The sequence below is a fragment of the Sycon ciliatum genome, chromosome 1 (assembly GCF_964019385.1).
Source record: "Sycon ciliatum chromosome 1, ocSycCili1.1, whole genome shotgun sequence".
Lineage (NCBI taxonomy): Eukaryota > Metazoa > Porifera > Calcarea > Leucosolenida > Sycettidae > Sycon > Sycon ciliatum.
This window is the reverse complement of record NC_088643.1, coordinates 2,513,204-2,526,959: the sequence shown is the minus strand read 5'-3', so window position 1 is coordinate 2,526,959 and position 13,756 is coordinate 2,513,204. Positions and strand designations below refer to the sequence as shown.

Sequence of the window (13,756 nt, the reverse complement as noted above, 5' to 3'; positions counted from 1 at the left end):
GGAACGACAGCACTTGAGCTGGACCTTCCACTTTGTCAGGTGCCATGGGGACTTGGACATAGTTAAAACAGCAAAGCAGGATTGAAGCACGTTGGTTCGCCACCAGCTCCGATGGAGAAATGCAAAGGAAATCATCTAGATAATGGAGCAGGTCAGTAATAGAAAACTCATAGCGAGCAATCCATTCAAGGCAGTCGGCAATAGAGTTAAAAATGGCAGGGCTGGAGCGTAAGCCAAAGAGGAGCACAGTGTCGAAATAATATTGGTTTTGCCAGTGAATACCTAGCAGAGGCCAGTCTTCCTGCCGCACAGGTACAATGCGGAAAGCACTCCGAATGTCAAGTTTGAAAAGATAAGCAGAACGACCGTACTGCATAATTGCATCGATCGCGTGATCAATAGTGATGTAATGCAAGCTGAAATCTTCACGTGAAATTCCATCGTTAACACTTTGACCCTCTGGGCTAGAGAGATGGTGGATTAAACGGAAGCGGCCGTTCTTTTTCGGAACGCAGCCAACACCGGAGCAATGAAAAAAAGGAAAAAGCGAGGAGGAAAAAGGACCTAGCAGTTCAAAGCGGGAGCAACATTCTTGCAGGTATTTGGTAATAAAATCGGGATGCATCCTCGCAGAAGGTAAGTTAGGGGAGAACATGCTGCTTTGGCGCGGGCCATTGAAGCCGATGTCAAAACCATACGTAAGGCCATGAAGTACATATTTAACAAAAGCTTGATCGGGGTGTGCACGCAGTAAGGAACGGAGGCGATTAACGTGAATAGGTGTGCGGCAAGTGTGAAAGAATGTAGGGTGTGTCCGGAGAATGCTACTATCGAGATGCAGTTCATTAAGCTTTGTTCTGCCGCTGGTTGCCAGTAGAGAAGCGACGCGGGCAGGAGGGGCGGGCATGTGCGCCCTCACATTGGGAGCAGACGTGGGCAAATTTACAGTCGGTGTTGGAGCATCGACCTTGCTGGAAATTCCGGCAGATCTCTTTGCCAGACTTGGTGTAGGCAGACCGTGGTGCAAACTGCTGGTTTGGTACTCGGGAGGCACGAAAAGGGCACTGGCTACCCGATGGAGGGTGAGTGATCCGGCATGTGCTACACTGCGGGCGTGAGCGGCCTGTCATTTTCAGTTACCAGAGATTGCCGTCAATGGCGTCCCAACGCTTACTGGGGTCAAGAGAGATTGCCAGGCGGAACTCCCGGTCATATTCGAGCAAGGCCTCCGGATAGTATGAGGAGTTGGCCGATACAATGGTGGCCTGATATGCCATTAGTTCGGAGAAACGGCTGGGTGCGTGCGAGCATAGTACGAACATATATCTGGACCAGGCTTCTAGCCATGTAACCAGGTCGTGAACATGCCTACGAACTTTCTCGACATGCCCGCCAGAGCTGGGATCCAGCAGCTCAACAGTCCTGGACCCACTGAAATTCAACTGAATCGTGTCACACTTTGGTGTCCCAAGAGCTTCCGGTAACAGTGTATTCAAATTAACACACTCACCTCGCAAAATCCTCTCTCTCACATGAGACGGCACGTTCAGTGGATGAGATAGAGAGCCAGCACCCGGACTAGTTGGTGCAGCATTTCCGGTGGGTACAGCCATGGCGGGGGAAGGCTGCGAGGATCCGATGGTGGCAAGCAGTGGGGAGACCGTTTCTGCCAGGGCGGCGGTGACGGCTTTCTGGACTTCGTCAGATATAAATTGCTTGAATTGTCCGCCGTCGAGTGGTGAGGCAGCGTTACTCGGCAGCTCGGGGTCCGCAGCCGAAGAAACAGGTGGGTCGGGAACAGGGCTAGGTGCTGCGCGACGGGTTCTCTTCCTGGTGCCCGACATGACTAGGCAATGACAGTTCGGTCAGCAAAAGGCAAGGGCAGCAGGATGCAAGTCGGGCATGAGCCAAAGCAGAGAAGACTCAAAACTGAGAATGGCAAGGAGATGTGCCACGTTGCGGACTCGGACCCGATCAAAACTGAATTAATTATTGTGATGGCGTACGCATAAATTAATGTGATGCACAGCAGGCGGTCTTACCGGTCGCGGCAAGGCGCGCTAAACAAGTGCCGCGGCCAGAACCGTAGAGGGCACTGTTGCGCAGCAGATACGTAGTGGCGAGATGTGCGCCTACGCTAAACTGAATTCATTACATGAATACATCATTAATTTCATTGTCAATTATAGTTACATTTCAATTGCCAGTTACAGTGTGTTCACTGAGACCCGTGTGCATTTGCCTCCGAGAGAGACTGCAGCCCGCTACAATACTATTACATACCATTTCTTGCTGTCTCTATTCTTGGGTCCGACTTGCAGCGGGGCAGGAATTAATGAACTAGAAAGGTTTTTTGGCCGAAAGGCGTGTTTTTCCTCTAGCCCGGTTGAGCGGTCGCGGTTAGGAATTTAGGGAGTCATTCTTTTCAGGCACTCCCCTGCTGCCCAGTTACGAATGCTCACCACTGGCCCTGCTGTTTCACTTGATTTTACGGTCTTTTCTCCTGCTTGCTTGCGGTTCTTTGATGGATTTAGATGTTTTTCGGCTATTTATCTATTATGTGGCGGCGAGTGTGCTTTTTTGCTTCTACTCGTTTCTGGAAAACCACTACGGTGGTGAGTGTGATTGCTCTGGTAGACCACTAGCCCATGTACTGAACAGTTGTTGCTTTGTGAGTGAAAAGATAATACCTATAATTTGCTAGTTAAGACTAACAGTCCACCAAGGTAATGAGATAATACAGGTGGACTCCCTCTAATTTGAATACGGTTTAATTCGAACATTCCGTGTAATTCGAACTTTTTCGTCGTACCGATCTTCTGCAAGTCACTTCAAGTCAACATCGAATGCATAATTCGAAGTACGAAATGTGCGCCGGTTGGATAATTCGAACTCAGTCTTCGTACAGAAGAGCTGTTTACAGTACATTGGCTATGTCCTTTGAACGCTTATTTCGAAGTGAGGTTGAGTTGCTATTCTTGTAATTCGAAGTTCATTCTTTTCTCTTTCTCTAGCCAAGAGTAGCTCAAAAATCGATTGATGTTCTGCTGCAGGATCGACTATAGCGTTCAAGAAACCCACCTTCTCTCGAAATTTGATTCAAGCCCGTGCTAGGCAAATTGCAAAGGTTTGATTGAAGACGACTTCTTCCAGGTGGCTGACTCTCTTCGCGGATCTCGATGGCCTTTCTTGCCGCGCCAGCTCGTGCGCGGGGATGTTGGCGAATAACAACACTATTGTCGTAAATATTGTCGATGCCTATGCTCCACTTCCGTTCTTCAGAACGGCGTGCTGCTGTTCGACGGCCTTTCATGACGCGGATTAGGCAGCGCAGTTCTTTTCCGTTGAAATTGTTTCAGGAAAGCTGCAGTGACTGACAACTTCTTCACTAGAAGGTGAAGATAATGTCAAAATGATTTTGTGTCGATCCAGTGTTTTGATGATCCGTTGTACATGACCGGTACGACCACCTATGTTTCGTTGGTGCAAATAAAAATGTGCAAAAAATATTCAGCATGCGATTTCAAGCATTTTGACATACATATCAATGCATGGGGCTGCATTTGGATAATTAGAAGTTCTGGATAATTCGAAGTTAGGGCCTGGCAATTTGAGGTTCGAATTAAAGGGAGTCTACCTGTAAATGGTAAGATAGTGCGACAACATGGCACAAAACTGACAAGGATATTGAGACATTCGAAAACCTAACACCTAGTGCCAACACATCTATGAAGCGCAAACCAACAACCTTCCAACTTGGCTTAGGTGCGGAAAGTTGAAATTCTCCTTTAAGTCCAAATTTGAAATTCCAATTTGTGTTTGCTCGCAGTGGACATAGTTTGATGCGCTCCCCATGATATCAAGCGAATGGCCGAGGGCCCTCTAGGGCAGTTTAACACATCCAAGCAAAAATGCACTTGCATTATCACATATTCTTCTCAGACCGTTCTATGTCCAATTGCAGCTTGTTTAATTCCGCAGAGCATAATCTCTGTATGGTGACTTGTTGATTGTTAATTTCTTAGCCTTTTAAAACTTCAACTTTGTCACCTGGTAGTGCTTTTGTTTTGGTTTCTGCTTTTTCACCTGCAGAATGTTGTCCAGCAATCCAGTGAGAGAGTTACCCGAAGACGTTTTGCATAGTATGAATAGTTTGACAGTTCTGTAAGTTACTGTTAACGTATGCATTCGCCCTCAGTACGCGAAACCGGGTAGTTTCCTTAGTGTCAACTGAACTGTCCATCTAGAAATACGCAGGAGCAATGTGCTTTTGATACTAGCAGTTCAGTCGGATACTGAGCCAATAAGAAATGTAAAAATAGAAGAAAAACACATGGGAATGAGTTATGAAGCAGCAAATATCCACGGCTGTAAGATGATAATAAACAGTCAGAAAGTGCGATAACAGGGCACAAAACTGACAGGCTACTGAGACATTCAACGGCCTGTGACCTACCTCTAACACATCTACAGTGCGCAAACCAACAGCTTGGAAGGTTCATGGTTATGGTTCGTTTTCGCAAAGCTCCCCCTTCTTTATCTCTGATATCGCTGACCCGCCCAAGTGTCTGTGTTGATATTCATGGGGCCGTTTCGTTTCGCACGTAACCATTTGATGCTCTTTTCATACTTGGCGATGAGTTTGACCTGCTGCTTGTTGTCATTCTCAGCAAGCAAAGTACCAAACCGGAGGTAGCCAAAATGCGAGAGGAAGGAGCAAGCAGCACTGTACCAACGTTCACACAGGGACTTTAACGGAACATAGGTTGTCATTTGACCGAACAGTATCGTCTTTTATGAATACTTTTTCTGGGTGTATTTGTCACGCAAGTTACATTCGCGAGTTCACACATGGTTAGTTTGGTTGAGGAAGTGACGCTCTTCTCTTGGCTCCTACTCCAAGTGAGCTAAGCTAGTCTAATCACCCTTATGGCTTTGTTCTTTCCCGTACTAGTCTTTTTCATTATGGTCACTGATAGTCGTCTCATTTCAGTCGGAATATTCAATATTCAATGTTCGTGTTTGAATAGTAAGCATATGATGAAGTGTTCGTTCACCTATATTTTCCCTTTTCGTTTTTGGTTTTGCTTTCTTTCTCTTTCTCTCCCCTTCTCTGACTAATATTATTCATTTAACTCGGATGGTGAGCCAATTGAATTATTGTGAAAAGAAGAAGGACAACATGAAGTTACGAGTTATGACTAACTGTCCACCAACGTAACCAGATCTTATACAGTCAGCAAGTGCAACAACATGGCACAAAACTGACAAGGAGTACTGAGACATTCGACCTAGGTGTCAGGTCGCCAAATGAGCGAGAAGCACATAGGAGTAATGTGCCTTTAATACTGCTACTGTACAGTAATAGCTTGGAGGTTTTGTTAAGTCAGCCAATTTCAAAACAGCAAGAAAATAATGTGCAATAGTACTTGCTACGTCGCTGACCTGCACATTGATATTTGTTTGATATTTATTTATTTATTTGTACCTTTGCAGCCCTGCACAGTTTGTACGAGGACTTGGAGATTTATGCAGTGCATGTCTACAGCTTATTTGAATGCGTGCCTACTGCGCAGAATTAGTCCCTTGTATAGTACGCGAATTGTAGTGCGGGTTAGCATACAGGTGTGAACGCTACGCACTTTTCATGCAAGCTACTTTTCTGCATTCTGTACTTGCTTTCATGCACGTGTCGCTGGCATACGCGATACGGGCCGGGTGTGTGTATTGGTTTTGAACCATGTGGTTCTTCTTTTCAGTTTATTTGTTCTTTGGTTGCTCCGCGAGTTGTTGCTTTGGTTGGAGACAAAGATGGCTTTCCGTTTCAGTAATATAATGTAATGTAACTATAACTGATAGTATACTGTTGAGTGTTGGGATGCGTTGGGACCCCGACACCAATAATTTGGCGACCACCCAGTAAAATTTGAATCGTGCATTGTAGCGTGCTGGCGTAGCATGGCCGAGTCCGAAGCCGAAGGAAAATCGCCTGGTGCTGGTGGAAGCGCTGAGGCTTTTGGATGGATGAAGCTGGAGACGAGTTACCTAAAGCTTGGCCGAAGAAGGATTACGGGTATTCTGGCGAGGCACTGATCTCTTTCGTGGAGCGCAAGCTCACCGAAGCAACCGATAGGGACCAGAGAGCACAAGAGCGTGCAGAGAGAATCGCTGAGAAGGAGCTGGACAGTAAGAAGGCGATAGAAAAACTCCAGGCCTTGAGTGGTAGTGGCAGTAACGACGTGCAGAAGCGCCCCCACAAGTTGGACGTGCCAAAATACACCGACAAACAGGACATCCGGTGTTATTTGATAACATTTGAGGCTGTTGTTCAGCAAAATGGCTACGAAAAATCGACATGGTTGTTGGCCCTCCGTTCGGCTGCGATGGGGACAAGGTTTGAACCGGTGCTGGATCATGTCACAACTTATGAAAGCGATAAAGTTCAAGTGACACGTAGTTTTGGCAAGACTGCCGAGAAGACGTGGTCTGAACTGCTGTCTCTGCATCAGCAGACGGAGGACACGTTTTTCCGGTACGTAACCCATGTGCTCGCTGCGCATGCTCTTTTTTGCTGCCTTTCCCCTTTTGCATGCTTCACTTGTCTCTACTTGTCTGAACCTTGTCTCAAATAAGGTTTTCTGGTGACACTCCTTTTCAAGAAAGGGTTTGCTCCCCACACCGGAGCTCGCGCTATTCCGCCGACTTTACTTGACACTTGACTGACTCACGACTGCCATCCAGAGCACACGAGTGGTGCTTTCTTGCAGGTTTGCCGAGTCGAAGGTTCGATGGACTTCTCGTGTGCTCTGGATGGCAGTCGTGAGTCAGTCAAGTGTCAAGTAAAGTCGGCGGAATAGCGCAAGCTCCGGTGTGGGGAGCAAACCCTTTCTTACAAATCATCGCCGAAGTCGCAACCACTACTTCGTACTCCTTTTCAAGTCACCTAATCCTTTCGAGTAACAAGTGCAATGTCGTTCCGTGAACCGGAACCCCTCCATATTTGAGTACCAAGACGTATTTGTGCGTGGCTATACAAGCTGTCCCACTCAACAGTTCAAAGTTGCGCACAAACTTGGTGCCGAAACCCGGGAATGCCACCGAAAAAGGCCGCGAGTGCCGATGCTCCTAATCCGGCATCAACTAAGCGGTATCGCGGCAAGATCCTTCGACTGAAGAAGAGCATCCAGCAATGCCTCGATGACGGCAACGCATTATTGTCTGGAGCTCCCTAATCTGCAACAGCAGAAAAGCTAAGTGAAACATGTTCATCTTTAGAGTCCGATGTCGTAGCATTTGATGAGGTCTGTGAGCTTTTGTCAAATTGTGTTGATTCCTCCGCCCTGGAGAGCTCTGACGAAGCTGCTTGCAAACAGGAAGCAGACGATAATCTGGACTTCCAGTTCGAAACAATGAGCGTGACCAAAAAACTCAAATTCCGAATTTCTGAACTGAAATCAGCAGCAGATTGTCAGACCTCTCCAGAGTCGAGTGCTAACAAATCGGACGGCGACTCAGTCGTCAAGCTAATGCAAAGCCAGATGAAAGAGTTATCACCATTCATCGTCAAACACAAGAACAAACTCAATCTCTGCTACAACAGCATAGTGAATCACTCACCACGAAAGCACTTCAAAAGTCCACTGTCAATTTACCAAAGTTAGGTTTACCTAAATTCAACGGTGACATCCTGCAATGGAAGTCTTTCCACGACATGTTCATGGCATCTGTACACAAACACACTGGGTTAAGCGATGTACAGAAGCTTTCTTACCTAAAGGAGCATGTGACACACAGTGCACTTGACACCATTTCTGGTTTGTCTCTGTCAGGTGCTAATTATGCTGTTGCTCTTGGCCTGCTTGACGAGCGTTATGGCAACACGCAGGTGCAGGTTAATGCTCACCATGTCGCCCTGATGGAAACTCCACCCGCAACCAACAAGCCGTCCTCGCTCCGTAAGCTGTACGATACGGTAGAACTACATCTACGCAGTCTCAACGCTCTTGAAGAAGACACCGACCGACTCACTGATGACCAGCAAGCTTCCGCGTCACGTGCTTGTGCAACTTGAGTTGCAGAAAGGCATCGATCCGTGGTCTGTCACCGAGCTGAGAGTCAAACTGCGTGCGTATATAGTAGCGCAGGAGACAGCCGAGCGCCAATCCAGTCAAGTGGCCAGTAAGTTTACTGTGTCCGCTTGAGACCAGCAGTACCTCGGAATCCCCAGGTACCCCAGCTCAGGAGACCAGCAGTACATCGGAATCCTCAGCTACCCCAGCTCAGAAGACTAGCACTCCCGTACGAAGACCGACACGAGCCGCTGCCAGCAAGTTTCAGTCCAACTTGCAGGATTTGATCGCCAATGGCCGTGTTTAACTCTCTCTCTCTCTCTCTCCCGCTCTCATTGCTCTCGCATTCTATTTGCTCTTCAGTTATCTTTCCACATGTTGTGTGAAATTTCTCCTTGTTATTAATTATGGTTAATTCTGTTCTCCGGCCAATGCCCGGGGAGTGTCGTGAATATGCATCAGGAATCCGCGTTACGCTCATTATTATGTCTTTATTTGTTTATGTGTTACATCATGTTGACGTCATGCTGATGTCTTGCTGCACGCATCGCGTGCACCGTTTTGCAGCTCTCAGGCCAGAGCATGCGCAGCGAGCCTGTGGCTCCTTTTTTGCTGCCTTTTCCCTTTTGCATGCTTCACTTGTGTCTACTTGTCTGAACCTTGTCTCAAATAAGGTTTTCTGGTGACACTCCTTTTCAAGTCACCTAATCCTTTCGAGTAACAAGTGCAATGTCGTTCCGTGAACCGGAACCCCTCCATATTTGAGTACCAAGACGTATTTGTGCGTGGCTATACAAGCTGTCCCACTCAACAGTTCAAAGTTGCGCACAGCTGGCGAGTTGTCTCGTCATTTCTGAATGTTTGGTCTGGAGTGGTTTGAACAGTTTGGTTCTAGCAAGTTGCCTTCAGGGTGTGCCAGCCTTTTCTGTCTTGGGCTCTGGTGCGCCAGGTCTCAAGATCGGTCTGCGTCCGGGTGGGGATACCATGGCTGGTCAGCCGGTGATGACGGTGGTTGCAAGGGTGGTACGCGGACGGCCGCGGAAGTATGCACCCATAGCGAGTTGTGCCGGGGTGTCGACTGGTGAGCGCAGAACGTGCCAGAGGAGTCCGACCCGCAGGCGGTTGATGGTGACGCTTAATGGCTGGGTTTTGCACCTCCTGTACAGGGTCTCGTTCGATATGTGCCGGGGATGATGCATGTCAATGATTGAGCGTAGCTGTCGTCGGTGGAAACTGTCCATTCGAACAATTTCAGTTTTGGAAAGACCCCAGGTGCCACTGTTGTATGTGAGGACAGGTATGATGTACGCCTCATACAGTCGCAGCCTGAGACGCTCTCTGATTTTGCCACGTCGGAACCAGATAAGGTACATGGACCGGAATGCGCAGCCAGAAAGTAGTTGTCTCCGTCTCGCAGTGTCTTCAGCGTCCCCTAGCAAAGAGCCCAGTTTTTTAACTGATCTCCACACTTCGTCGTTCCGGTCGGGTTTCCTGGATACTTCTGCATACTCGGTTTTCAATGCATTGATATTCAAATGCCATTTGCCAAGGATGGTTGGGGCAATGGTTTCCACTTCCCGAAGGTAAGCTTCACTGTGGCTAATGAAGTCAGTGTCGTCTGCGTAGCCGATATCGAGGGGAAGACCGCCATCTGACAATGGTCGGGCCGGCAATGCCTGTCGCAGCTCCTTGAGGGCAGCCTCTAAGTAAACGATGAACAGAACGGGAGAGAGGCTATCGCCTTGTGGGACTCCGATGTTTGTGGAGAACTTCTCTAGCGGTGCACCTCTTACGCGGGGCTCAAGCCATGTATTGGCGAGCAGCATCTGCACTATGCGCAAGTTGCTGGCGTCCAGGAATGAGTGCAGGACCTCAAGAAGGACATCACGGCGAACAGTGTCGAACACACGACTCATGTCGATGACAAGGATATGAATCGTGTCATGGAAACGTTGAGTCATGGCACCCAACCACTTGTGGCACCATTTAATATCGCTGGTACTACGATGGCGTCGGAATGCACTCTGTGACGGGGATAAATATTCCTCAACCCGTGGCTGAATGCGTTTGAGCACGATCAGTGATAGGCATTTCCGGAGTACCGAGAGCAATAAGATTGGCCTTGTGCTGGAAAGTGGCCCAAGAGGTTTCCCGGGTTTCTGCAAGAGGATGAGCGTGCCTCTGCCAATGTCCAGTGGGTTGCTGGTCTCTAGTGCCAAGTTGATTATATGAGCGATTCTCTGAGCAACAGATGGTGGGTATGAGCAACAGATGGTGGGTATGAGCAACAGATGGTGGGTATGAGCAACAGATGGACAGATGGTGGGCAATATTTCAACATCTCACCAGTAAGCATGTCAGGACCAGCAGCCCCCCCCCCCGTCCGTTGTTTAAACGTTTCAACGCTGTGGAAACCTCTGACGCTGTGATTGGTTGCTCCATTGGTCCTGGGTTGGCTGGAAATGGAGGGACAGGTGTTTTTTTTTTTTTTTTTTTTTTCTACAAAATCCACATATCTCCAGACACTGGGGTGAATGATGGAGTGTGGTGGTGGGGCCCATTAAGCTCCGCTGACCAGAGGTCTCGGCTTCATAGCTCCATGGACGCACCAAAGGGATATTGGGTGGGGAGGATTAAATTGAAAAAGAAAACAGAAGAAAGAAAATGGAAAGATTGTATTGCTCAGTGAGCAAAAGAATAAGTTGAATATTGATGTGAACGCTGTTAGACTTTCAAATTCAAGAGGAGACTGTCCGTGAGGAGAGATTACATGTATGTCCAAGCAGGGTAGGACACTGTACCCTCTTACTCGCGTATGCTATGAGTGGCCCAGTGCCAGTTCGTTCTGAGGAGATGGTGATAAGCTGCTGTCTTGAACTTTTGGATGTTCTTTGGGTGAAATGGGTGGGGAATGATAGAGGTAGGCAGCTGGTTTCAAATTGGGATGACGGAGTGGGGAAAGGCTCGGCTCACATTGTTCCGGGAATTGGCAGGAAGAACATTCTGTATGTTGTGTATGCAAGTTAGTCATTATATATCTACTACACCGTTTGTTACTGTATTGCGCATGCTCGCATATAGTTGTGGTTGTTACTTTACCTGACCAAGAGGAATGGCTTCCGAATTGCTAGAGTTTGTGTGTGTCAGTAAGAATGCATGAGTGTAATGGAATGTTAGTCCGCAAGGGGACATAACAATTTGGCGACGAAGATAAAAGACGAAGATGTCGCGATCGAAGCTTGAAATATTTGAAAAAGGTGATTTTCGTGAGTATGTAGAGAGACTCACGTTTTATTTTATCGCCAACAGTATTGGACAAGTCGCAGCTGGGGCAACCGCGGACCAGGAGAGAGCGGCGGACACGCAAAAGGCAGCTGTCCTGATCAGTCAACTCTCTGCTGAGAACTACTCGATTCTGAAGAGTCTTTGCCTGCCGGACAAACCAGCGCAGAAAACGTTTGAGGAACTCGGAGAATTGCTTTCAGAGCACTTCAAGCCTAATGTCAGTGTGTTGGCGGCGACTCATAGATTCCAGAGGATTTGTCAAAAGGATGGAGAGTCAGCAACACAGTATGCAGCTAGATTAAAGCAAGCAGCCATGGACTGTAAGTTTCAGGCGTATTTGGACAGGGCACTCCGAGACCAGTTTGTCAGTGGGTTGAAGTCGATGAGTGTTACGAAGGAGATATTGTCGAAAGCAAAGGAGACCTCAAGTTTGGCGGACATTGTGACGATGGCATCAGCCTATGAAACTGCATCGAGAGAGTCGGAACAATTGACGGCGCAGTCCGTCCACGCCGTTCGTTCGCGCCAGTCGACGAGCAAGCCAACTCCAACTTTCAAGTCGCACGACAAGAAATGTTTTCGGTGTGACAAGGCTGGTCACAAACCGGAAGAGTGCCGCTTCAAGAGTGTGAAGTGTCACGCGTGTGGTACGGTGGGTCACATCGAGAGAGCTTGCCGCAAGAAGAAGTCTGGACAAACCGTCCATCACATCGCGGAAGAAATTGGTGAGTTCGTTCCATGTGCTAGTAAACCCGATGTCACCATGTATAGTGTAAATGCAATGGGGCGACTACCGTACACTGTGTCATTAGATGTAATGGGTACCACTATCCAAATGGAGATTGATACGGGAAGTGCTGTCACGATTCTCAGCAGCGCAGATTTCTTGCAATGCAATGGTGTGCTGAGTAACCTGATGGAATCCAGTATCAACCTTGTGTCCTACTCTGGAGATGTGATTAATTGTCTCGGGGAAGCGGAAATGGAGTTCCGAATGGGCACACAATTGCACACACTATTGGTGAGGGTTACAAATGGAAACCGTCCATCTATTCTGGGCAGAGATGCAATGGCTTTGTTCAAACTCCCCTGGAAATCAATTTTCGAAGTGCACCAGGTCGAAAAGTCTGGCGCTAAATTCATTGAGAAATACCCAGGGTTGTTCGACACCTCAGAAGTGGGAAAGGTGAAAGGCGTGCAGGTGAAATTGCATGTGTCTGATGAGAGCCCTGTTTACCGAAAGGCAAGGCCGGTACCCCTGTCAATTCGGGAGAGCTATGTTGAGGCTCTGAATAAATTGGAAGCAGATGGTATAATCGAGAAAGTCACGCATTCAGAATGGGCCTCCCCCACTGTCACGGTAGAGAAATCAGGAGGTGGGTTGAGAATCTGTGGTGACTACAGTGGCACTATCAATCTGCATTCTAAATGCGAGCAATACCCGCTACCCACTCTTGAGGAGCTATTGCATAAATTGGGCCCGGGGTCTAAATTCACGAAGCTGGATTTGTCGCAAGCCTACCACCAGCTAGAGATTGCACCTGAATGTCGGAAGTACACCACGATCAATACCATGCAGGGGTTGTATCAGTACAAACGACTCCCTTTTGGTTTTCACAGCGCCGTATCTATTTTCCAACGGGTAATGGAAGAAACCCTTAGCGATTTGCCAGGATGCGGGGGCTACATCGACGATGTGTTGTGTACTGGTCGTGATGAGGAGATCCATGAGAAAAATGTGGATCAAGTGCTATCTTGCCTAAATGAGAAAGGATTCAAGCTCAATCCTAAGAAGTTCAGCTACATGGCGGATAAGCTAACGTACCTTGGTCATCAGGTAACCGCGCAGGGAATCGCACCCTCGCCTGATCGAGTGAATGCCTTGAAAGTCGCAAAGCCGCCTAACAACGTGAATGAATTGTACTCTTTTCTGGGTGCGGCCAATTTTCAACGGAAATTTGTACCTCGGTTCGCAGAGATTGCTGCACCACTGTACAACCTGCTCAGGAAAGAAATGAAATGGCAATGGAGCAAGGCAGAGGAAGATGCATTCCAGGCCTTGAAAGATGCAATGTGTGAGCATACGCTATTAGCACACTACGATGTCAAGAAGCCAGTCACACTCCAGGTGGACGCTTCTCCAATGGGTCTAGGTGCCGTACTATTGCAAAGGCAAACGAATGGTGATGTTTTGCCGGTTGCTTACGTGTCAAGGAAATTGACACCGGCTGAATCGCGTTATGCACAAATCGAACGGGAAGCCGTAGCTGTGGTTTTCGGTGTTACGAAGTTCCAGAAATACTTGCTAGGGCGCCACTTCACGCTTCAAACCGACCATCAACCACTATTGAAGTTACTGGGAAACAACGAACCAGTTCCTACACTTGCATCAGCTCGCATCA

General features: G+C 47.9%; 1 protein-coding gene across 2 annotated transcripts in view; it reads left to right on the top strand.

Moving 5' to 3' along the window:
* Positions 1-13,756, top strand: part of LOC135809906 (uncharacterized) — a 205,808-nt gene that overhangs the window by 84,855 nt on the left and 107,197 nt on the right. For both annotated transcript variants that reach the window (XM_065323364.1, XM_065323355.1), the window contains exon 13: positions 4,093-4,164. In XM_065323364.1, the coding sequence (XP_065179436.1) occupies positions 4,093-4,164 (72 nt within the window). The remainder of the gene's footprint in view (positions 1-4,092; positions 4,165-13,756) is intronic.